Genomic DNA, 26,187 nt, shown 5'->3' with positions numbered 1-26,187 from the left:
CATCCAACTTTAATGTGGCCCAACCTTTATTTCTGCATTTGCTTGGGTGTCTCCTAACGGGGTGGCAAGTAAGTGAAGGCGACCATCAGTTTTCCTTTTCAAAACGGTTTTGTTGCATTGCTAGATGTTGTATATGACAGTGACTCAAGATATTGGTCATTATCCAATTCAAATAAACTTGAGTGTTAAATCACCAAAAATTTATATCTTCTTATATCTCTCCCCTGTATAATATCAGTTAACATTTTGATAGACAAGTCCATTGTCTCTCAGATTCTCTCTGGCTCCTGATTATCATCTAAGGGCTGGGTTTCTTTGGCTGTTGTCATGGAGCCCAGCCTTTGAGCAGCACAAACAGAGGTGTGTGTGTGCGTGTGTGTGTGGTGTGTGTGTGTGCTTATGTGGTTATGTATACTGACTTTCTTTCTGTACCTTCACAGTGTACTGTGTCAGTGAACTGAGTGACTCATGGATGAAGATGAGACTGAGTCGGAAGTGAGTAGGGGACAAAAAGAATATATAAATAACTAAAAGATCAGAAGGATGCCTCCAAAAAGGAAAAACGATGCTATAATTCAGGCTGAAGATGGTGAGAAGATGTTTTAATGCTATTATAGGGAAAACTGACTCATTCGTTCATTGCTATATTTATTTAAACATTTGAATCTAAATGGTTGTATTCATGCATCTGTTCAGTTGGGATGGAGGTGGATGCTACGTTGGACAGTGGGAGTGAAGGTAAGTCATATGGGACAATTTTTCTGTCTTTAGTTTAATTTAATAAAAAACGTTTTGAAAATGTTTATAGCTTTTAAGGCATTTTCGGCCCTTTTTGTCAGTTCTTATTGTTGATGGTTGTATTTGTTCAGGGACATGTTATTGCATTTTCAATATCAAACCTTGTGTAAAAAAATAATATATATTTGTATGTGTGTGTGTGTGTGTGTCTTAGATGAGGCCAGAAGGAGAAGCAAAAACAGAAGAGCCAAAGCACAGCGTAAAACCAAACAGGTCAGTGATGATGAGGATGATGAAGAAGATGAAGATGAGGCACCAAGGAAAAGGGGACGAAGGAAGAGGACCAAGCCCCAAGACAGTGACCAAGACGATGAGGAAGACAAACGAAGGGTGAGACAGAAAGGAGCCAAAGCTCCCAGGAGGAAAGCTGCAAATGAGGAGCGTGATGAGGAGAGCGAAGAAGATCAGGGTAAAAGGAAGAAAGGAGGAAGAGCGCCTTCCAAACAGGAGAAAGAGGATCAGAATAAGGAGAAGAAGGGAAATGTTAAAGGCAAAGACGAGACAAATAAAGGCAGTGAGAAGGACAAGAAAAAGAAGAATGGAAAGCAGAGCAGGTGCAGTATTCTCTGAGAGCTGTATTTCACCTACGGTTTCGTCCATAAATATTTACAGATATAGGTGTTTTTTTTTTCTTGGCTCTGTAAATTACCACTATGAAATTTAATTCAAACAACTCAGATGCAGTTGAAGTGCAGACTTTCAGCCTTAATTCAGTGGGTTGTCCAAAATAAATTGCATAAAAATTTGAGGGACTAAAGCAATTTCTTTAAACACAATCCCTTCATTTCAGGGGCTCAAAAGTAATTGGACAAATTAAATAACTGAAAATAAAATGTTCATTTCTAATACTTGGTTGAAAACCTTTTGCTGACAATGATGCCATGAAGTCTTGAGCTCATGGACATCACCAGATGCTGTTTTATTTCCTTTTAAATGCTCTGTCAGGCCTTTAATGCAGCGGCTGTATGTTTTGGGTTATTGTCCATCTGTACTATCAAATGCCAATCAATTTGACCGCATTGCTGGGACGGGATTGCTGTTATCAAATTCAAAACGTGCTTCAAAATGGTACATCTTCACATTTACACATCTGTTGTCTTTGTTCCATTGTGAATAAAATATGTGTTTATGAGATTTGCTACTCAATGCATTGTGTTTTTATTTACATTTTACACAGAATCCCAGCTTTTTTGGAACTGGGGTTATTAAGTGAACACTGCACTGTGTGCAGTTAGATATAAATCTACTAATTAAAACCACCAGGAAAGCTTTTCTTGAGGTGATGAATCGTGTGAGAATTATGCCTTCTCAAAGTCATTGCGAGTGACGGTTGCTTCCCTTTGGCAGCTCTCCAGCTTCTTCCTCTGAAGACGAGTCTGAAGACGAGTCTGATGAAGAGTCGATGTCAGAGGGAGAGATCGCTGCCCTGAAAGAACAAGTAGAAGAAAAGAAGAAGCTGATTGCTACATTAAGGAACAAACCTTGGCGGATGAAGAGGAGGCTCGTACTGCTAAAGTAAAAATGAAAACAAAAAACTGTGGCCAACTCTTAATCCTCTTCTTTGGCCTGCTTTTTGTTACAACCGTAACTTCTGTTCATTAAAGATGTTGTTCATTTTGAGTGCCTTTTTAAAATTGCTTATTACTCCATTTTTGCTGGTGCACATTTTCTTTTAATACCATGTGAAGTTGGACATTTATTATTAAATCTTGCTCACTGCTACTTTACCTCTTTGGTACTTCCACTCATCAATGCTCAACTATACAAACAGACAAAACTACTTTAAAAAAATGTGTTTTTAGACAGGGCAAAGCATGTTTCTTCTTTTGAGTCCTGCAACCTATGCAAATGTTTAGATCTAGGCTTTTATTCATCTACAGTGCATCTGGAAAGTATTCACAGCACTTCACTTGTTCCACATTGTTTTACAGCCTTATTCCAATATTCCAACATAATCTGTAAATGGAAGAAGTTTGGGACCACCAGGACTCTTCCTAGAGCTGACCGCATGGCCAATCTGAGTGATCGGGTAGAAGGGCCTTAGACAGGGAGGTGACTGAGAACCTGATGGTCATTTTGACAGAGTTCCAGTATTGTTCTGTGGAGAAAGGAGAACCTTTCACAAGGACATCCATTTCTGCAGCACACCACCAATCAGGCCCATGTGGCAGAATGGCCAGACAGAAGCCACCTGAATGCCAACTCGTTGGCCCGTCATGTCTGCATCATCATGCAGACACCTCTCATCACCTGGCCAATACCATTCCTACAGTGAAGCATGGTGGTGGCATCATCATGCTGTGGCGATGTTTTTCAGCAGCAGGAACTAGATGCTTTATGGACCTCAGACTGGTCTGGTTTATGTTCCAGCAAGACTGCGACCCTAAACGCACAGCCAGGATGACAAGAGTGGCTTTGTGACCGCTCTGTGAATGTCCTTGAGTGGCCAACTCTGAGCCCAGACTTGAAGCACAGTCATCTGAATATGGCTGTGCTCTCCATCCAATCTGATGGAAGGGTTCTGAAAAGAAGAATGGGAGAAACTGCCCAGAAATAGGTGTTTCAAGCTTGTAGCATCATAATCATAAAGACTTGAGGCTACAATCATTGCTAAAGTATTGAGCAAAGTGTGAGAATACTTACAGTACATGTATGTGATTTTTGCAAGAATTTCGAGGAAAATTTTGTTTACTCAACATCACAATGGACATATTGAATGCAGAACAAAATGAACTTAATCCATTTTGGAACAAGGCTGTAACATGACAAAATGTGAAACAAGTGAAGTGGTCTGAACACTTTCTGGATGCACTGTATGGAAATTCTGCCCTTTGTGGAATTTGTATACATGACAACAGGGTCCTATAAAATCTCAGCACAAGCCAAGCTGGCTGTATCTCAGCCTGTTAGATATGTTAGAAGACAGCAAACTGTTCTGGCTTCCTAGCCAGGGGTAAGGCTTGTGTAAGTCAGTGTGTGTTTGTGAGGTAAGTATGTATGTTTGTTATGTATGTAGGCAAGTTTCTGGAAAGGGAACATGATAGCCGAGTTGCCTTAACTTTTCATGAGCTTGACACTGTTTAATGCATGTTGTTGTGGTGAGCTGACCTCCTGCTTGCTGTGTCTTCCTGCCAGTGCTCTTAACATATGCAGCGTGTCATCAATCAGTAAATCATTCCAAACCTGTTGTTTGTACATCCTGTTCACTAACTAAATAATTAATTCACTGAGTAGATCATGATTTTCAGTTGGATGTGGGCATGGATGGTATTTCATTGCTGAACATTTGTGTACTGCCTGAAACAGGGAGGCCCAGGAGTTTGTTGAAAAATTCGAAGGTGCTCTCGGGAAAGGAAAAGGCAAGAAGTTGTATGCGTTTAAAGTCATGATGACCAAGGTAATGTCCTCACTGTGCAAAATGCATTGATTTATAATTTGAGTAATATTGTTTAAGTTTGCTTCTCTGCACTCTCCCCTAGAAACTTATCAAGTTTAATCGGGACTTTGAGAACTTCAAAACAGCTTGTATACCCTGGGAGAGGAAGATAAAGGAAGTAGAAAGTTGGTACCACAAAACCAAATAATCACTAAGCTATAATCTTACATTTGCTAATAAGCTGTCCTCACAATTATGTATTTTCACCCCACCCCCTTCCCCCCAGGTCATTTTGGATCATCGGTGGCATCTTACTTCATTTTTCTGAGGTGGATGTATGGCCTGAACCTGATCCTGTTCGGGTTCATGTTTGGTCTGGTGGTGCTGCCAGAGGTAGGCTTTGTCTATATGTATGCTAGCAGCCAATAGCTAATGTGGCAAATGCTGAGCTCTCTCCATCCATCTCTCCATCCCTCTTCTCTGCATTTAGGTTCTCATGGGTCTCCCCTATGGCTCCATTCCCCGGAAAACTGTGCCACGATCTGAACAGGACACAGCCATGGACTTCTCAGTGCTCTTTGACTTTGGTGTGAGGATCCTAGCTTCATGCATCCCTTAATTCATTTTTTCCTCACACACGAGCTCTCTTTTTTCCCCAGACTGGCTAACAGTAGTTTTTGCCCTTATACCAAAGAAAAGAAAAATACATTTTTTTTTAAATTTCTAATACTTGGTTTTTTTTTTTTTTTTTTAACTTTTGATAATGTTTTGGTAAGATCTGGTGACTGTGGATGCCATAAGAGTTCAGTTAACTCAGTGTCAAGTTCAAGTAGCCAGCCTGAGTTTCTTGTTCTTAGATGAGGGGAGCATCACCTGCTGTTGTAGCTCACCTGCTTCAAGGTTTAAGATGTTTAGAGAGGCTTTCTGCATATCTTGGTTTTAGTTCCCTTTCTATCAGCTTAAAGGCTTCTTGCCATTCTCCTCTGACCTCTGGCATTGAAACAGCATTTTATCCCAGAAAATTACAGCTCACTGGATATTTTCTCTTTTTTGGACCATTCTCTATAAACTCTAGAGATGGTTGTGTAGGAAGGCACAAGTTGATCAGCAGTTTCTGAACTACTCAGACCGGCCTGCTGGCACCAACAAGAATTCCTGGATCACTTAAATCACTTTCTTCTGAATTCTGGTACTCAATTTGAACTTCATGGCAGCACAATGGTGGTTATGAGGATCAGCACCTCCAAATCTGAGGCCATGGTTCTCAGCCGGAAAAGGGTGGAGTGCCCACTCCGGGTCGGGGATGAGTTCCTGCCCCAAGTGGAGGAGTTCAAGTATCTCGGGGTCTTGTTCGCAAGTGATGGGAGAAGGGAGCCGGAGATCGACAGACGGATTGGGGCTGCAGCTGCAGTAATGCGGATGCCGCACCGGTCCGTCGTGGTGAAGAGGGAGCTGAGTGTAAAAGCGAAGCTCTCAATTTACCGGTCAATCTACGTCCCTACCCTCACCTATGGCCACGAGCTGTGGGTAGTGACCGAAAGAACGAGATCGCGGATACAGGCGGCAGAAATGAGCTTCCTCCGAAGAGTGGCTGGCCTCTCCCTTAGAGATAGGGTAAGAAGTTCGGCCATCCGGGAGGGGCTCAGAGTAGAGCCGCTGCTGCTCCACATCGAAAGGAGCCAGCTGAGGTGGTTCGGGCATCTGACAAGGATGCCCCCTGGGCGCCTCCTGGGTGAGGTGTTCCAGGCATGTCCCACCGGGAGGAGGCCCCGGGGCAGACCCAGGACACGCTGGAGAGATTATATCTCTCGGCTGGCCTGGGAACGCCTTGGTATTCCCCCGGATAAGCTGGAGGAGGTGGCTGGGGAGAGGGAGGTCTGGGCCTCTTTGCTTAGGCTGCTGCCCCCGCGACCCAGCCTCGGATAAAGCAGATGAAAATGGATGGATGGATGGACAATGGTGCTTAGCACTGATATCTCAAGGCAAGAACAGTCATGAGTTTGACTACATCATCTGGGTGGGGTTGGGTTAATTAGTGCTTCTTAATTGCCCAAATGTGTAAGTCTGAATGGTTGTCTGTCGCTCTGTGTTAGCCCTGTGTCAGGGTGGCAGCTTGCTCAGGGTGTACCCTGCCTGTTGCCCTATTTTAGCTGGGATAGGCTCCAGCCCCCTGTGACCCTGATAAGCAGAAGAGAATGAACATTCGCATGTTAGCAATATAGATAGCAGCCTTTACACCCTCAGAGATGATAGCATGGCTGTTTCAGTCACCATTTTGATATTTTCTAATGTTATTTATACATTGGTGTGGTGAGAAACTTACCTTGAGTACAGACTGTATTTGCATGTATGCGTGACTATACCTTTCTGTTTCTCATCAACAGGGATACTGCAAGTACTCTATTTTGTTTTATGGCTACTACAACAACGAACGAAACATTGGCGTGCTGAAGTTCAGACTCCCTCTGTCATACCTGCTCACTGGTGTTGGAATATTTGGATACAGCCTAATGGTTGTCATTAGAACGTAGGCAAGACATATGCGGGCATTCAGATGAAAATCATGTAGAAGTTTTTTTTTTTTTTTTTAGGGTTTCTTTATCATTTCTTTTTGTTTGTCTCTTCAGGATGGCTCGTAATGCAAATGAGGGAGGAGATGGGGGTGATGAAGGAGAGTTCACCTTCAGCTGGAAGATGTTCACCAGCTGGGACTACCTCATAGGAAACCCCGAAACTGCAGATAATAAGTACGCCTCCATAACCACCAGCTTTAAGGTTAGCGTGTGTGTGTGCATGTTGGAGGATTTTCAGAAGGAAGTTTTCATATGTGGTGTAAATAAAATAGGTCCATGTTGGGCATGTCATTCCTGCTGCCAGCAAACACATCCCACTTGTTAATTTGCCACTGATTTCTCCATCCCCTATAGTGTTACAGCGAAGAGAGAGGTGCGAGCATAATGTACTCCACGTCAACATTTTCATATGCTGAGCCCCAATTTAAGATGGTTAATCATAAAAATCTACTTAATAAGGAAAGTGGGGAAAACTGTCCTGGCGCCATTTGCAGGGAGATTTAAACTTCTGAAATGTGAAGGTGCTAAATTGTGTAACTTGAAACTGAAAGAGATCTTAAGTGCTTCTTTATTTGTAATGCAGGAGTCCATTGTAGATGAAAAGGAGAACCAGAAGGATGAAAACATCCATCTCCAACGTTTCCTCAGGATTCTGGCAAATATTATGATCCTGTGCTGTCTCGGTGGCAGTGGTTATCTCATCTACTTTGTGGTGAAACGTTCTCAGGATTTTGCTAAGATGGATCCAGCGTCTCTCACGTGGTTTCAAAAGAACGAGGCAGGTTTACACTGAGCACATGGTGTTCTTTTCCGACACAAGGAGCGATGAAAAGTTGGGATAGTTGAGGCTTGAAAAAATAAATGTTTACATTCTCTCTTGTCTTTTGTATCAGGTGGAGTTTGTGATGTCTCTATTGGGACTAGTGTGTCCTCCACTGTTTGAAACCATTGCAGAGTTGGAAGATTATCATCCCCGTATTGCCCTTAAGTGGCAGCTGGGGAGAATTTTCGCCCTCTTCCTGGGAAATCTTTACACCTTCCTCTTTGCTCTCTTTGATGAAGTTAATGACAAGGTATGGCTGATGTGCCTTCATGCATTAGTTACAGTTGCATTTATACACTGATGTGAAAAGTAATGTACACTGCAGAAGTCTTGGTTTTTTTGCATATTTGTCACACATGTTTAGACACATTTATGAGGACAGAAAATTGACATGCCACTATACGTGTGTTGACCAACAGTCACTTGGGGACAAAATGTGCGTCCCCACAACGTTGAAGGCACTTTTGATGCTCGAAATGTGGTTTTAGTGTCAGGGTTACAATTAGGTCATGGTTAGGTTTAGGCTGAGGATTAAGGTTAGGCATTCATTTATTGATGATGACGGTTAGGGTAAGCGGCTAGGGAAAGCATTATGTCAATTAGATATCCTTGCTAAGATATGAAAATGAGTGTGTGTGTTTGTGTGTATGTGTGTGAAATATTGCCCCCTAAACCTCATAGCCGGTTATGCAGGTTTTGTTTTCCTCAGTCAGATCCTGGCTACTGTTCCTGTATTTGTGCTAAATTAAGCGACAGTGGTATCGGACCTTTAACTCACATCTTAAGCAGAAAATAAACAGTCCTTCCCAAATTCCCAATAATCAGTTATTTTTTAAAACCTGGAAACTACATTTATGTGTGTATGAAATATGCTACATGAACACTGACACCTTAATTTTTCTTTGATGCATTAAATGTTTTTCAGCTGGAAACGGAGCAGGAGCTCAAGAATGCCACTGAATGGGCTATACATGAGTACAATGCCAACTACAGCTCCTACTACAACACGACGGATGTGCCTCCACTGGTCGTGAATCCTGCAGATGCTGTCAGAGGACCTTGTTGGGAGACTGCAGTGGGAATAGTTAGTAGAAGCTTTATGTATAACAGTGCTGAGGGAAACACATTACAAAGTACTGCATTACTGTAATTACACTAAATTGTCTGTAACACAATAATCACATCACAGTTACTCATAGAATCACCGGTCACAATTTGTGTTGCACAAGTTCATTAATAACCTGCATAGTTAAAAAAAATAAATCTCCAAACTGGTCTATTTATCTATGCTAGTGCAGTGATCAGTGCAACATTGTCTCAATTTGGTAGGGGTCATAGACTCTACATACGTTCTGCCCATGATGCTGACTAATTTCATTACATGTAAATGTTCCATGTAATCTTGTTACATAGGTACATTATAAAATGTGAATTTTCTGATCAAACAAAACTTATTTGATTGGTATATATTTAGTTCATACCAAGCATATTCCCTTAAAAATTAAGTATTTGAATAAATAAACATTTGATTTTAAGTATTTGGGGACAACATCACAATTCTTTCTTTTCTTTATGTCTTTACTTTTACCTTGCAGGAATTTGTGAAACTTATCGTATCAGACATGCAGGTAACCTTTTTGACTATCTTGATCGGTGACTTTGCGCGAGCTATCATTGTTCGCTTCCTCAACTACTGCTGGTGCTGGGACCTGGAGGCCGGATTCGTGAGTACTCCTAATTGTGTGTCAGTGGGTCACAGTGTCCCGTGCCCTTAACATATGTCCATCTTAGTTTGTTTGACTGAAATAATGTCGTGCTCATCAGCAATGTTTGCAGGGAACAGGCCTCAGCAGGCCTCAAAACTGATTGTTGCTCAATTGCCGTTAACACAATTAAAATAAATAAATAAATAAAACGTTTAAGTCTGCACTTGCACCACTTGTCTCAAGTCCTGCATGGGAATTTAAGGTGATTGTGTCAGTTTAAGTAGTGGTTATGTCATTATCATTCAGGTATTACTGAACACATGAACAGAGGAGGAGGTGCAGACTTTCTGCTTTAATTCAAGGGTTTACCACCGCAGTTCGTAATGCATCTACATCAACCTGATACTTTGCAATGACATCTGGCAAGACAGGTGATCCTGAACATAGAATGAAACAGGACACTACAATGAGAACTTAATTACAGAGTGAAAGAGAGAGAGAGCAACAAATGCAAAGTGTATTGACCTGCTGTTTATTAATTCAGGAGTACATGCAAATCATGTTGTTTGTGTGTTTATTCCAGCCATCATATGCAGAGTTTGACATCAGTGGGAATGTGCTGGGGCTTATCTTCAATCAAGGAATGATATGGTGAATTACTCCATCGATGATTTTATTTTCTGACTCCTTTCTGCTTCACTGGAGATTCTCTAATGAGATGAATAGCTCACTAATAAGCTTCCCTCTGCTGAAACACAGCTCACGTTTCTTTGATCCGCCTATCATTAATGCAGCAATCACAAAATCTCTAATAACACTAATTACACTATTCAGTGGCTGATTAGTTTGAAATTGCATCGTGATCTTTTTCCTTTTTGAACAGTGTTGCTTAATATGTTGTTTTTCTTAGGATGGGAGCATTTTACGCTCCAGGTCTGGTGGGTCTGAATGTGCTGCGTCTCCTGACGTCGATGTACTTCCAGTGCTGGGCAGTGATGGCCTGTAATGTTCCTCACGAGCGAGTTTTCAAGGCATCGAGGTCCAACAACTTCTACATGGGCCTGCTGCTCCTCGTGCTCTTCCTTAGCTTGCTTCCTGTCGTTTACACGATAATGACCCTGCCCCCGTCCTTCGACTGTGGTCCATTCAGGTCAGTATGAGGTTAAAATAAGAGATCTAAGGTGGTGCATGAATATCTTTTTTCTTTTTCTGCAGATTTACATTTTTTATTCGGTTAATAATCTGCATGAACAAGCTTATTCAGATTCACTAGATGATCATTAACATAATTATTAGAGTCAACTTAAAGAATGTACATAATAATAAAATTTTTTAATCTGCAGCGTCTTGGCAGGTTTCTCAAGCATACTTCTGCATGCACATGTTTTTTTTGTTTTTGTGTTTTTTTAAATCCAAGGGTTAGTAACAATAATGATAACAGCAACAATATCCCCCCAGTGGTCAGGACAGGATGTACGATGTGGTTATGGAGACTATAACACAGGATTTACCAGCTTTCATAGGGACCATTTTTACATATGCCACCAATCCTGGACTCATCATGCCTGCCGTCCTCCTCATGGTGTAAGTATAATTTAAATAATAAGTCAAACATGGCTTCTGTACCTGCTAAATGAAGATACATTTTTACATTTTGTGTGTTTTTAAGCGTGCATGATAAATGTAAGAAAACAAATGAAACCTTTTGTGCACTGCTAATATATTTAAGGTTGCCTACACAATCTTATTATTTATTTAGAAAAACAAATTGTGTGCATTTCAGTTGTCTCTATCTTAGTGAATACTGATAATGTGGTGATGTTACCCTTACACTGTCTTTTTTGACACTACCACACAGTGGCAGCAAAAGTCAGCCTTTCTTGGAGGAGTACAGTGAAAATGTGGGCCGTGATAATCGGAGGGTAGTCTTGGTTGGTCTCTATGGAATGTGTTTGTCAGATACTCACCCAGATTAGGATCTGAAGAATTCAGAGAGTAGAGAGATTTTAAGGTGTCCATCTGTTCCTGATTTTGTGGTGTGGCGGATCACATTGTCCTAACTGAGTGGCACTGATTTTGAGGAATTCACTTTAGCCCCACATCACAACAAGAGTCCCCTCAAGGTGCTTTATATTGGAAGGTAAAAACCCTACGATAATACAGAGAAAATCCCAACAATCAGATGACCCCTTATGAACAGGCAATGGACAGGAAAAACTCCCTTATAACAGGAAGAAACCTTGGGCAGAACCAGACTTAATGAGGGGCGGCCATCTGCCGCAACCGACTGGGGATGAGGGCAGGGAAAGAGGACAAAAGCAGTACCAGTGGCATCTATAGTTGTGGTGAAGATGTGGTCAAGTAAGCAAACACATTTTACAGTTAACAAACAATCTCTTTTCTTAATAAATTTAATTACTGTGGTCAGCTGGCAGGTCTAGTTTCTGTACAGGTGCTCCTAAAGAAAGGACCAGCTTTAATCCTCCATTTAAATTTAAATCCACAAATAAAACATGTGTGCTGTCCTGTGGATTTTTTTTGTTAGTCTTTATCCTTGTTATGGCTCTTAATGGGGAAAACGCATGCTTGTGAATATTTTTGTGGTAGTTGCCGTACAAACATCTCTGTCATCTCTTCTCACAAGCAACAAGTTTCCCTGCAGACAAACCCAACCTAGCTTTCTTGCTTTTTACACCTGGCTCAGTATTTTGAATTTTCCATTCTTCCATTTGTTTTTGTGGCCTACCCCGTGGCAGGTGGCTACAGTGGATACTTTTTGTGCTGTCTTTCTCATATGCATGTAGCTGGCCTGAGCCCTGGAGTGGTATATCTAAGCAGGCAGCTTAAGTTTCAGGAGGCTATTCATTAGCTGCTTTTCAGTGTAGTGGCATTTTATTTGCTCACCCTAAGCTTTCTGGCAAGAAAACCAGTGTTTGCGAACAGTGTTTTGTTTCCACTCTGACATTATCACATTACGTTTGGGTAGATAACAAAGAGCAGATAAGCTACCTGTGCAGCTTATGAATTTAACAACAGTTCTTTTAAACTTGTAACTGATGAGGCGAAGTAACACACGTCATGGCACCCAGACAAAATATAAATTTGCCTAAAATTTCCATGATCAGTGCATGTACATAAACACAGAACAAAATGACAGAACAATATGATCTAGCACTGTGTGCAAAGCCTGACTGTAATCTAATCCATCTGCAGTGGCACAGTAAAAGACTTATACTGTGTAACAGGTTGGCCATCTACTACCTTAACACAGTGTCAAAGGGATACCAACAGGCAAACCTGGACCTTAAAAAGAAGATGAAAATGGTCAGTATGAATTTCTCTTAATTTCCCATATTTAAGCAAAAGTTCAAGATTAGATTCAAATCAAATGACTGTCGGGTTTGTTGGTCATCACTTCAGGCCCGAGACGAGGAGAAGAACCGCAGGAACAACAAGGACAGCACTAATCAAGTAATGAAAGACTTGGAGGACCTTCTGCCAAATAAATCTCTAATACCGCCTCCCACTGAGGAAGAGCCGCCTCATGGTACACTCATATACAGGCTTCAGCTGCATATACTGTAGGATAATTAACACCCCACTGACCTGACCACGTTTTCCAACTCTCAATCTGTCTTTTTAGATATTGTAATTGAGAAGGGAAGCAAGTCTACCAAAATGAAGCCAGGATCAGCGGGGAAAGGGGTCAACCTGCAAAAGGAGGTGTCACTGGCTGCCACAAACCCCAGAGGGCCAGTAGCCCATCCTCCTCGGGCACGGGGAGGGCCTCCTGGACATCTCAGGGGCCCTCCTGGGCCTGGCAGAGGGAGAGGTCGGGGCGCTCCTCCGAGGACATAAGAAGCATGATTCACAGTTACAGATATCTGCTAGGATGGCTCCAGCTGCATATGGAGGAGGAATCAATTTGGGGTTTACTGCAATGATGCAAATGAACACAAATTTCATAACATCATTTCTTATTGGAATTTTATTATATGAATGAAAAGCATTCAATTAGTATTTTCAACATGGTAGATGAGACATCAGTCATACCTAACACTGGAAAAAGTCTGTAGTTACTGCAGCGACTCAGTTAAAAGATACAGAAATGGTGTGTTATCTGTGTCAGTAGTATTACAACTGCAAAAATGTCAACAAACTCTATGTCTCAGCAACTTCTACCAAGGACTCGGCTTTTTTTCCTGTTTACTACAGTGGAATCAGTCTACAGTTTACTGCTTATCTATACAGACGACTGATTTCATGTGGAAATCCCTGTACATAGTTTTTAAAGTGACTTTCTAATTTTTTGCATGACATCTATTAAAATGTTCTATTTATGAAAAATTGCCATTTACGGTGTAACTAAACTATCAAACACACGAGAAGCAAAACTTCAAAGAACAATCTGTTTACAAACCTGTACACTAGAGGACCACCATAGATAAAAGTCATGTAACCCTGGCGGTATATGACAAAAATAAAGAAAGTCTGTGCAGAAAATGGAATAAATATTCACAAAGTGGCTACAAAACATGCAGGTGCAGCATGATCTAATGATCTGACTCTGGCTGATGGTTTAAACAGGAGAAATGTAGACTGGCAGTATCATGAGCTCTTCTGTGATATTCTGATTGTGACTGCCTTGATTTCAGTGTACTCCTGCAGTGCATATTCCCCCCTGAAATAAGAAAAACAAGCACTACTGATTAAAAAGAGAAAGAGTTTACTAGTCAAGTTGCAGTGCATTGTTACAAAGTCTCAAAGCAACGATTACGTAGTTGTTTGATGGACATTAATGCAGCAAATGTAAAGGTTAATTTCCTTAGATTTCAAAATGGCAACACTCACAGTTCTCTCCCATTCCCAGACATCTTGAAGCCACCAAATGGACACTGAATACTCATGGCATTGTAGCAGTTCACCCTAGAATTAAAGCAGCATTAGTTTCACCTTATTCCTTAAAAACAGGCATACAATAGTAGTAGCTGCACTATTCCAAAGTCTAATGGGACTTTAAGAGAGGCTTCAGTTATCATGCTCTGTGCAAAGGATGTGATCCATACCAGACCATGCCGGCTTGCAGAGCAGAGGAGACTGTAAGGGCTTTGTTGATGTCATTAGTGAAGACTCCTGCTGCCAACCCGTATTGTGTGGCATTGGCTCTCTCGATGACTTCACTTATGCTGCGGAAACACATAATCTGCTGCACCGGGCCAAATATCTGCAAGAGGATGGTAGAGAAATCTTACAAAAGCAAAAAAATGAGCAGTAGAATTAGACTACGTATTTTAATATGTGCTCCACCGTTGGGGGTGTGAGTACCTCTTCTTTAGCGATACGCATATGGTCTCTGACATTTGAGAACACGGTGGGTTGGATGAAAAGTCCCTGCTGACCCCCTGGAGAGCCACCGCACTCCAGAGTTGCACCTTCTCTCTTCCCGCTTTCTATTAGCTCCATTATCTTATTAAACTGCTTCTGGTTGATCTGAGGAAAAAATAAACAAAGCTCATATTATTCTGACCTGTCTGACTTGTTAGTTGGTGTAACAGTATTCAGGCCACAGTATACCTGTGGTCCCTGGTCCACGCCTGGCAAGAGTGGGTTTCCCAGGACTTTGGATCTGGCTTTCTCTACACTGCGGCGGACAAATTCCTCGTAGATTGGTTCCTCTACAAACACCCTGGATCCTGCCAGACAGCACTGGCCCTGATTGAAGAACAGACCACTGTGTGCCTGCTCCACTGCGTACTCTACTGCAAGACATATACACAGAAAAGCCACCTTTAACTGCTGGTAGTTGGCAGATTTCTTTTTAACAACAGATGCCCTTTGTGACACGACCCCAAAGGGATTCTTCTACTCCCAGGTTCAAACGAGGGATCATTCACTTGTTAGGGAAAACCACTACAGTAAGATAATACTACTACAAGATATATCATATAAAGATATCAAATCTAAAAGAAAGATTTATACACCACAAGTGTGACTTAATATGGTGCTGCACTTTATTTGTTCAATTCAGAAATGGTTAGACATGGTAAAGGTATAAAAGAATATGACATTTAAAGAGAGAAATGTGACGTAATCAAGTGAAAAAAGGTCCCACTCACAGTCACAGTCTGCAAAGACAATATTAGGATTTTTTCCACCAAGTTCCAGTGTGACTCTCTTCAGGTTGCTTTCACCTGCAGCCTTCTGGATGAGTTTTCCAACCTGGTAACCAGTGACAACCATGTGAGCCGCATGGTTACAGTAAAGGAGTTCATTTGTACATGAGTGAAATGCACAAAACCAGAAGAGAGCAAGCTGTTCACACAGACACACTGTGCTGAGATTTATACTAACAGCAGTAGATCCGGTAAAGGCTACTTTGTCTATATCCATGTGGTGAGAAATGGCACAGCCTGCTGTCTGACCATAACCAGGCAACACATTAACCACTCCAGGAGGAAACCCAGCCTGAACACAGAGAGTTGAAAAGAGAGCCACTCAGTCATCTTCTTTCAGTAAGAAATGGACTTGCGCCAGTTTTTGCACTTATATAATTGCATAAGATTGTTGTGGGTGATTAGTAATTTGAATCTAACTACCTCTTTGATGAGTGCAGCCATATGCAGAGCTGATAAAGGGGTCTGTTCAGCTGGCTTGATGACTACAGTGTTCCCACAGCACAGAGCAGGAGCAATCTTCCACACGAACATCATCAGTGGGAAGTTCCACTGAATGCCAAAGTGCAAACTCAATTTTCAGTTTTCGCTTCATAAGACTTTTTGGCTTAAAAGATTTATGTGATAATGAATGTGACACAATCAGAACCAATCAACAAATTATCTCAGGTTCAGCTAAAAAACAGGTTAAAATTTTTTTCACCACATTCAGGACCATTACTTTACTCACAGCTGGCTGAATGTAAACACTGAAAAAACACAAAAACTTGGTAACATAACAGTTGAATGTTTGCCATCCTTTAGTGTTTATTTCACTTACAGGAATGATCTGACCACATACTCCAATGGGCTCATGCCGTGTGTAGGTAAAATATTCTCCATCTAAAAAACAAAAAAAGAAAAAACACACACAGTTCATTTATTATAGCACTGAATGCATCCAGTTTTTGTTGTGCTGATGGTTTTAAATATGGAAACACGTGTAACCTCTGATCTAAATAAAAAAAAACCGAATTTAACTCACCTACGGGGATGGTTTTTCCGTGAATCTTGTCTGCCCAGCCGCTGTAATATCTCAAGGTCTTGATTGTAGCCATCAGATCTACAAAATATGCCACGAGGAAAACTTTGCCACAGTTTAGAGCTTCTAGTGTCTGGAAAACAAGAAAAAAAGCACACACAGCGTCATTATAATCCAGTCGTGATGTTTTGTGGAGCAACATTTACTGATGATTTACTTCAGGTACGTGTATGTGTGTTTCTCACCGCTAGCAAGAGCCGGTCTCGCTCCACCAAGTCAGCAAGTCTGTTAAGTAAATGGCCTCGGTCTGAGGCATCCATGGATCTCCACGGTGATCCCATCTGGAAAGCAGCTCTGGCACTCCTCACTGCCTTGTCTACATCGTCCTGTTATTAGCACAAGTTAAGGAGGTTTCCACCACAATCACGCCAGATCAAGTTTATGTGTTTACTTGAAAAATTTGCTTTAAGGAGATTCCCAATCTACACAGCATACAACACGTTAGACGTTGTACAAAAAAGTGCTCACAATGTAAGTCATAATAATGCTCCATAAACATTCAAAAGCTTTTCTTGTAAAGCTCATCTAACTTACTAGCGACGTGTAAAATACTCACTGAGTCGGCCTCCTCCACTTCACACAGCAGCTTCTCGGTGGTGGGATTATACACAGGAATCTTTCTGCCACTGCATGACTCATGCCACTCGTTACCGATGAACACCTGATGGTGAAAGATAGAGACAAAGATTGTGTGATATATCCCCCTCACTCTTTGACTTTACAGTGATAAGCACACAGTGTGGGGTATCATCTCTGAATGCTGTTCCAGGTAATTACTGCATCCTAACTGATAAAGGACTGGTAAATATTTCCTATATTCAAATTATTTCATCTTATAAATATGCTTTGCTTCTTGGCTTGCAGCTTACCTTAGTGTAAACAATTTGGGGGTTTGCAATTGGAGTGGGCAGTGCATTTGTCTCCAATCCATCTGCATTCTGGGAATTGTGGTCCTGGTGGTTGAACCCATTTCCAGACTGATGTTCATAACCATTGGCTGGCTGGGAGCTCAGGCTGTAATTTTTTCTTTCTGAAAAAACAAAAAACAGAAATGGAACACAATGTTGTTCAAGTCTCTTTGTCTGATTAGGTGTGTGAATACACAGATACATACACACACACGTGATTGCGAAAGCTAACATTTGGGTCACTGAGTGAGGATAGTAACCCTGTGCACACGATGCTATCCCAACCCAGTGGAGTAAATAGAAACTGTGCCAAATTAGTTATTGGCATTGTCAGCTTTTTTAAACCGGATGGTCAAGGGTCATGACCACGCACTGACATGGTTTGCTAGCTCAGAAGAATGGACTAGACCTTAATTAAACTGAGAGAATCTGAGAACATCAAGTGCTGTGCCAGGGCAAAATATGAGCAGAGGTGCATTTCACTGTAATTGCTGAAAAACCTGATCATGCATGGGCTCATATGGAAGAAACAAGTTTAATTAAGGCATTGTGGATTTCTGTGTCAGATAAAAGACAGTTTGAATATGTTACTATATCACTTGTATAATTTTGTAGAGAAGCCAGACAATAGATTATGTATACATAACTATGTGTCAATACAGCACTTACAGACTTTTAAATCTGGCAAATTAAGCCTATTACTTTTGAACATTTATGTCTGTCACAATAATAAAAATAATGATAATAATTATTTTTATTTTTATTATTATAAAAGCACTTTTATCTGGTCTTTCAACAAACATTAGAAAATGGTTGTGGAATTACATTACGTAAACATAAAAAATTGTTCTACCTGTGGGTGATGCTGATGCAGTTCCCCCCGACTGGTGTATTCCCACTCCGATCACAGGCATGTTGCAGCTGCTCTCTCCTTCCTCTCGGTGTCAGCTGACCGGAGAGTCTCCGAGCTTCTTTATATACTTTCAGCTCTCAGCGTCAGAAAGCAGAAATGCGCAGGATTGCGCGCTGTCACAGAAGGATTTCTCCTGGGTCATTTGAGGGTCTGCCTGCACGTGCAAATAACCATTAAGATGGACCCAATCCCAGTTTACCTCATGTGTCCCGGGAGGCGGCAAGCTCACTAATCATCTGACGTGACAATGGAAGTACAGTATGGTTAGACACATTTTTAATTATTAGCCATTTTTGCAATCAGCGGGAATTTATCAACTTGACAGTGTTTAAATAATTCTTCTACTTCACTATTTTTATTCCTTCACTACAATTTGAATCCTGCAGATTTACTATTACTGCTTATTAATATTTTACTCAGAAAGCTTCTAGTACACTGGCAATAAATAATAAATAAATAATTAGCACCATCTATATCAGAATACTGATTGGTGGTAATATAAAGGGACTCTGTGGATAATTTTAACACCCCTGAGTTACATTTTTCTGCTAAGCTAAGATTATTAGATGTTATCTTACCTTGTTAAATCTTTGTTAAATCTTTCTGTGCATAAATCTTCCATTTCAAAATCGCCTTAAGTTAAGCACACTTCTAAACATTTACCAAGATAATTTTACAATACAATAAACTTTTTAGATGTTGAAGAGGAAGAACCAAGCCCGAAAATCTTGAAAATCTTGAATTTGCCATCATTTTTACTTCTGTCTTCTATGAATCAGTTCAGCCCAGTTGCCTGGTTAGACCCACCTCCAAGTCAACAAGCATAATTGGGAAGATGTTTGCTTTGATAAGGGGCCTCCTGCTGCTTCACTGTCTCCCAGGAACAATGTGATCACATAATTTTGTCTGGTGTGCCCATTTTCTGTCTCGATATACACACATCCTTTTGAGAATTATCCCCTTTGACAACACAACCTGATTTAACCCTCATTAAACAAAGAGAAGATTTGTAGAGCTGCATCTAGGGAGTGTTGAAAACATAGTGAAAACCATCCTCCCATACTAATGCGTTCACCTCTTATTTGTCACACACTTGACTTGAAGCCTTTTTCTATGAAAGAGTTTGGACTGGAACTACAGCACACTGTAAATAAGTAACCTAGATTCTTTGGGTCTACTTATCTCCAAAGGGTTTGTTCCTCATTAGGGAAGCACATAGTCAATGTTGATCAACACATACTCGATCCTAGTGTCAGGTGGGGTCTGCGTAACAACAACAACAACAACCTTTATTTATAGAGCACATTAAAAGCCTTAGGCATACCAAAGTGCTTTACAAAAAAACAATAAAATAATACAGTTAAGAGCATTAATAACAAATATAATAAGAACAGCAGACAATGTTCACAGTAGAAAGCCACTAATAAAATGGACTGCAACACATAGATTATAGCAGACCCAGTGCCGCATGATAGAGAACACCAAGAATGAAGGAATAGTAAAAAGTTAATGCAATAGGTCACAGTTAACAGTCAGCATTTAACGGGTAGAGAAGGCAAGTTCAAAAAGATAAGTTTTAAGGCGTGCTTTAAAAGAAAGAATAGAATCAGACTCCCGAATGCCAATCGGGAGGCTGTTCCATAACTCAGGTGCAGCAAAGGCAAACGATCGATCGCCTCTAGATTTCAACCGAGATCTGGGCTGAACTAACAATAACTGCGAGGATGACCTTAAAGCCCTGGCAGGGACATAAGGGTTTAAAAGTTCCTTAAGATAGGTTGGTGCAGTATTATTGATAATTTTAAACATAAGCAGCAAAATTTTAAATTGAATACGGTATTTGATAGGCAGCCAATGCAGCTCAGCAAGAACCGGAGTGATATGGTCAAACTTCTTGGTTTTAGTAAGAATACGTGCCGCAGCATTCTGAACTGTCTGTAATCTATGTAGAAGGGTAACATGGAGACCAGAATAGAGTGAGTTACAGTAATCTAGTCTTGACGTTACAAAAGCATGAATGAGCTTTTCTAAGTCATTATACGGGATATAGTGTCTGGCCCTGGAGATGAGACGAAGCTGATAAAAACTAGATCTGACAACAGCAGACACCTGTTTATCAAGTTTAAAGGAGCTGTCAAACAAGACACCCAGATTCCTGACAGTATCAGAGAAAGAACTAGTAAGAAAGCCAAAGGCATCTTGAAGTTTGGCGCGAAGGGCATTACTGCCAAAAATCATAATTTCAGTCTTTTTTTCATTGAGAATAAGAGTATTTGCCAACAGCCATTTCTTGACCTCACTCATGCACTCACGAAAGTTATTTAAAGATAAAGCGAGATCATCATGTAACTCAAAATAAATCTGGATGTCATCCGCATAATAGTGAAAAGCAATGTGGTATTTCTCAAAGATAGCGCTTAAAGGAAGCATATACAGTGAGAAAAGGGTCGGGCCTAACACAGAACCCTGGGGGACACCACAGCAAACAGGTACAGGGGAAGAGGAAGATGAGGCCAGATGTACCGAAGAAAGCCGATTGGAGAGGTAAGATTTGAACCAGTCCAAGGCAGTGCCCTTAATGCCAACAGAGTGCTCTAATCTTGCGACTAGGATGTTATGGTCAACCATATCAAATGCAGATGAAAGATCCAATAGAACTAAAACAGAAGGACGACCATTATCAGCCATAAGTAAAAGATCATTAAAAACACGAAGCAGCGCTGATTCAGTGCTATGATGTTGTTTAAAGGCTGATTGGAATTTATCATTTATATTATTCTCGTCCAGGTAGGTCTGCAGTTGAAGTAGAACCACCTTCTCAAGGATTTTAGCCAAGAAAGGAAGCTTGGAAATCGGTCTATAGTTGGCAAAATCACTATGATCCAGGTTATTTTTCTTTAAAACGGGTTGAATAAAAGCATGTTTAAGAACTGAAGGTACATAACCAGAAAGCAAGGAGAGGTTCACTATAGACAATAGACAGGGTCCAATTACATTAAAACAATCCTTGACTATACGAGATGGAAGAACATCATGTACACAATTAGTATTGTTTAGTTTCTCAGTTATACGCTTCAGAGTGGGAAGTGAAATTAATTCAAATTGATGTAAGGCAGCAGAACAGTCAGGATTAGACATACTGTCAGCCACCAAAGGAAGCGTAGATCTAAGAGATAAAACTTTATCTAGAAAGTAGTTTGAAAATTTTTCACAGAGACCTGGGGAGCACGAGAGTGGCATAGAGGGACGAGGATTCACCACTGAGTTAAAAATTTTAAATAGGATGCGAGGATTGTCACCATTAGAAGTAATAATCTTAGCGAAGAAGGCTGCGTAGGTTAGCTATACATTGAGCATGTACACAAACTCATTCAGACGTTTTGAATGGAGTATTAAATCTGTAACTCTGGCCTTGTTTTAATGTTCGAACATATGGAGCACAATTGCTTCATAGAAATTCTACCATCCAGAGAGTCAGTGTGTGTCTGCCAGAGTTAAGACAAAACTGGACTGCCTCTGTCTACATAGGATGTGGACCACCAGGTCAAAGGAGCTGTCGGTCGGCCTCAGACGCCCGTGTGTCCCACAGCTGAACTTGACCTAAATTGACAGTTTGATAGAGGGCAAGAAAAAAGAAAGGGAATAAAAAATGGAAAGTAGGAGATGGTGAAAGAACTGGAGACAGTGCAGTCATGCATGGGGTGGCTGTAGCTCAGGTGGCAGAGCAGGTCAGCCACTAATCAGAAGGTCGGTGGTTCGATCCCAGGCTGCCTCCTGGCTGCATGCTAAATATCCTTGGGCAAAATACTAACTCCATGTTTGCCTACTGGTGGTGGTCATAGGGCCCGGTGGCACCAGTGTCTGGCAGCCTCGCCTCTGTCAGTGAGCCCCAGGGCACCTGTGGCTACAATGTAGCTTGCCATTGCCAGTGTGTGAATGGGGAATGACTGAATGTAGTGTAAAGTGCTTTGGGGTCCTTAGGGACCGAGTACAGCGCTATACAAATGCAGGCCATTTACATTTTTACCGAGAGAAAAGGTGAGTGAGCAGACACTGGAATTAGTTAGGGCTATTTATTAGTCGAATTTATTAGAAAAAGGAGTAGAAATGAAAAAAATGAGAGGTAGAGGAATGCAAAGACTTGTGTTTGTAATTTACTGCATTGTTCTGAAATTAGGTGAATATGTCATTCTCTTAGGATTAGTAAATATTCCCAACATGAAGCACTAATGATTTAATTCACAGCCTAAATATATGCAGCTACATGTAGTAAGCAGCAATGATTTGGGAATGCATGTCAGTGGACAATCAGATGAAGAGCACTCCCTTGTGACACATTACAGAAATTACATTGTTCATACCAGGGGTCCAGTACAGGCAGATCACAAGGTGTCATAATTCATTCTCAGTAAAATTCTCAGGAATTTGCACTTCAAAGGTTTTACTGCTCACGTCAGTGTATAAAAACAACACATGTCGTATGGGATATTGCAACCCCCACATGGCCTAGGTGAAGACACTTCTCACTCCTTTAATAATGCAGATGACCAGTGATGACATAAACACAGTGAAGTACATGTCCTCTTCTATTTCTATTACCTATGGCGTGCCACAAGGTTCTGTTTTAGGGCCCTTTCTGTTATATCTGATGGCTCTTCAGCACGTTTTGAAAATTTTTTTAATCACTGCTACATTCAGATGACATTCAGTTATATATCTCTTTTTAGTCCCAAGATAATTCTTAGCTACAGATCCTACATACAGTGGGGCAAAAAAGTATTTAGTCAGCCACCGATTGTGCAAGTTCCCCCACTTAAAATGATGACAGAGGTCAGTAATTTGCACCAGAGGTACACTTCAACTGTGAGAGACAGAATGTGAAAAAAAAAAAATCCATGAATACACATGGTAGGATTTGTAAAGAATTTATTTGTAAATTAGGGTGGAAAATAAGTATTTGGTCAATAACACAAATACAACTCAATAGGCTACTTTGTAACACAACCTTTGTTGGCAATAACAGAGGTCAAACGTTTACTATAGGTCTTTACCAGGTTTGCACACACAGTAGCTGGTATTTTGGCCCATTCCTCCATGCAGATCTTCTCGAGAGCAGTGATGTTTTGGGGCTGTCGCCGAGCAACACAGACTTTCAACTCCCGCCACAGATTTTCTATGGGGTTGAGGTCTGGAGACTGGCTAGGCCACTCCAGGATTTTCAAATGCTTCTTACGGAGCCACTCCTTTGTTGCCCGGGCGGTGTGTTTTGGATCATTGTCATGTTGGAAGACCCAGCCTCGTTTCATCTTCAAAGTTCTCACTGATGAGAGGAGGTTTTGGCTCAAAATCTCACGATACATGGCCCCATTCATTCTGTCCTTAACACGGATCAGTCGTCCTGTCCCCTTGGCAGAAAAACAGCCCCATAGCATGATGTTTCCACCCCCATGCTTCACAGTAGGTATGGTGTTCTTGGGATGCAACTCAGTATTCTTCTTCCTCCAAACACGACGAGCTGAGTTTATACCAAAAAGTTCTACTTTGGTTTCATCTGACCACATGACATTCTCCCAATCCTCTGCTGTATCATCCATGTGCTCTCTGGCAAACTTCAGACGGGCCTGGACATGCACTGGCTTCAGCAGCGGAACACGTCTGGCACTGCGGGATTTGATTCCCTGCCGTTGTAGTGTGTTACTGATGGTGACCTTTGTTACTTTGGTCCCAGCTCTCTGCAGGTCATTCACCAGGTCCCCCCGTGTGGTTCTGGGATCTTTGCTCACCGTTCTCATGATCATTTTGACCCCACGGGATGAGATCTTGCGTGGAGCCCCAGATCGAGGGAGATTATCAGTGGTCTTGTATGTCTTCCATTTTCTGATGATTGCTCCCACAGTTGATTTTTTCCACACCAAGCTGCTTGCCTATTGTAGATTCACTCTTCCCAGTCTGGTGCAGGTCTACAATACTTTTCCTGGTGTCCTTCGAAAGCTCTTTGGTCTTGGCCATGGCGGAGTTTGGAGTCTGACTGTTTGAGGCTGTGGACAGGTGTCTTTTATACAGATGATGAGTTCAAACAGGTGCCATTCATACAGGTAACGAGTGGGGGACAGAAAAGCGTCTTACAGAAGACGTTACAGGTCTGTGAGAGCCAGAGATTTTCCATGTTTGAGGTGACCAAATACTTATTTTCCACCCTAATTTACGAATAAATTCTTTACAAATCCTACCATGTGTATTCATGGATTTTTTTTCACATTCTGTCTCTCACAGTTGAAGTGTACCTCTGGTGCAAATTACTGACCTCTGTCATCATTTTAAGTGGGGGAACTTGCACAATCGGTGGCTGACTAAATACTTTTTTGCCCCACTGTAGGTGCTCTGACTTAATAAAGAAAAAGCAGAAGTCCTTATTTGTCCCCTGACAGATTTAAGTCTAAGATAATGGAAACTCGGTCCTTGTGCCACATTTGCTAAATCTTCTCTCTGGAACTTTTGTCACGGTTGCAGCGGCAGCCATGTGGAGTCGTGAACGAGAGACCCAAAAGCCAGGCACTGGCTTTGATGTGAGTGAACTTTATTTTCAAAATGGTGAGAATACAGACTGAGTGGACATGGGAACAACAGAAACTAAGATAAACCTAAACTGGGAAAAACTTACTAAACAAACCTGAAACCATGACTCGCAGAAGAAAATGCAGAAAGTCACGCAGAATGATATGCATGATAACACACAGTGCGAAACATGGGATGACACGTGATATGACACGGACATGGCAACAGGGAGGGAACACAGAGACGTAGGACCAGGGCAGGCACAGAGACACAGAACAGGAGGAGCTAAGAATACAAAACAGAAACCAAACCATAAGAACAAGAAAATCTTAACAAGAATTAACCTGAAACATAAGATAATAATCAAAACCACTGAGTCCACAGACTCAGGGCCATGATAACCTTGGCGTAACCTTTGCATGTTGGACGTTCATGTCAAATCGCTTGCTTGTGTTACTTAAGAAATATTTCCAAGTAAAGTCTCATTGTGTCACACTCTGAACTGGAAACTGTTATTCATGCATTTATTTCATCACGTATAAAATATTGTAATTCAGTGTTTGCTTGTCAGAGCAAGTGAACAATGAATTACTGAACTTGAAATCTGTGGACTCTGTGATCGCCTTCATAAAACAGCTAAAACCGCATGTTTTCACACTTGCATTTGGTTAACCTTTATTTCTATTCTCTGGTATTTTGTTATAAAGAATTCTGTAGTTTTTGTGTAAAAATGTGCTATGCAAATACGTTCTTACATGTGAGTCCACGTCAGCACATGACCTTCACAATCTGCTCCCATGTTTTAAGGTCTTCCCCTCATCAAGAACACCTCAGCTAAGTCGGGCTTGTGAGCTGTTGCTAGTTAGCTTTGTTGTCTACCAGCTTAAAGTTAGCTTATATGACCCTGTTGTTGTCAGTTATAAGACTGTAGGTGATGAATATGCTGTCTGTGAGGCCCAAATTTTGAGTTTTTTTGTTTTTTTTGTTACAGTTTATAAGCTTTCTGGATGGTGGATAGTACTTGGACCTGACACCACTGAAAAGTCTGGCTTGAGTAATTTACTGACTCTGGAGCCATCCATGGTAGCTTATCTAGCACAAGGTGTGCACAGCACTGTATGTTTTATTGAAGCTTGCTTCTGCCACTGAAAAAAACTTTTTGTTGGCCTGGAGTAACATTATTTTCCCTCAAGAGGGCAGTGTCATCTGCCACTGGGGAGATGTGGGGAGATGACACTGCTCTCTTGTGAGACAGGAACCAATCTCTCAGTCAGAGAAACT

At 41.2% G+C, this 26,187-nt stretch overlaps 2 protein-coding genes across 4 annotated transcripts; one reads left to right on the top strand and one right to left on the bottom strand.

The window, feature by feature from the left end:
• Nucleotides 1-701: 701 nt before the first annotated feature.
• Nucleotides 702-13,197, top strand: tmc2b (transmembrane channel-like 2b). Its single transcript, XM_076890736.1, has 19 exons — nt 702-738; nt 953-1,348; nt 2,154-2,313; nt 4,105-4,195; nt 4,278-4,359; nt 4,461-4,567; nt 4,665-4,763; nt 6,559-6,701; nt 6,802-6,949; nt 7,331-7,525; nt 7,641-7,820; nt 8,496-8,654; nt 9,166-9,294; nt 9,860-9,927; nt 10,187-10,426; nt 10,735-10,860; nt 12,522-12,600; nt 12,697-12,823; nt 12,920-13,197. Exons 1-19 carry the CDS (start codon nt 702-704, stop codon nt 13,132-13,134), a joined length of 2,781 nt encoding a protein of 926 aa, XP_076746851.1. The 3' UTR covers nt 13,135-13,197.
• A 101-nt stretch (nt 13,198-13,298) lies between these two features.
• Nucleotides 13,299-19,016, bottom strand: LOC101472510 (aldehyde dehydrogenase 1A1). 3 transcript variants are annotated; one of them, XM_004544229.4, is made up of 15 exons: nt 18,930-19,016; nt 18,292-18,505; nt 17,400-17,560; nt 17,087-17,191; nt 16,716-16,856; nt 16,474-16,603; nt 16,270-16,331; nt 15,873-16,001; nt 15,628-15,741; nt 15,393-15,495; nt 14,851-15,035; nt 14,602-14,766; nt 14,343-14,500; nt 14,128-14,202; nt 13,299-13,957 (listed from the first exon to the last, which is right to left on the bottom strand). In XM_004544229.4, the coding sequence occupies exons 2-15, from the start codon at nt 18,350-18,352 to the stop codon at nt 13,885-13,887; spliced, it is 1,662 nt and encodes a 553-aa protein (XP_004544286.1). In that variant the 5' UTR covers nt 18,353-18,505; nt 18,930-19,016; the 3' UTR covers nt 13,299-13,884. The 3 variants fall into 3 exon arrangements, with proteins under 3 accessions (XP_004544286.1, XP_076746852.1, XP_076746853.1); XM_076890737.1 differs by having other exon boundaries at nt 18,292-18,587; nt 18,930-19,005; XM_076890738.1 differs by lacking the exons at nt 15,628-15,741; nt 15,873-16,001 and having other exon boundaries at nt 13,319-13,957.
• Between the last annotated feature and the right edge of the window lie 7,171 nt (nt 19,017-26,187).

The sequence above is a fragment of the Maylandia zebra genome, linkage group LG12, assembly GCF_041146795.1.
Source record: "Maylandia zebra isolate NMK-2024a linkage group LG12, Mzebra_GT3a, whole genome shotgun sequence".
NCBI classification, from domain to species: Eukaryota; Metazoa; Chordata; class Actinopteri; order Cichliformes; family Cichlidae; genus Maylandia; species Maylandia zebra.
Note: the sequence above shows the minus strand (reverse complement) of the source record. Positions and strands in the feature narration are given on the sequence as shown.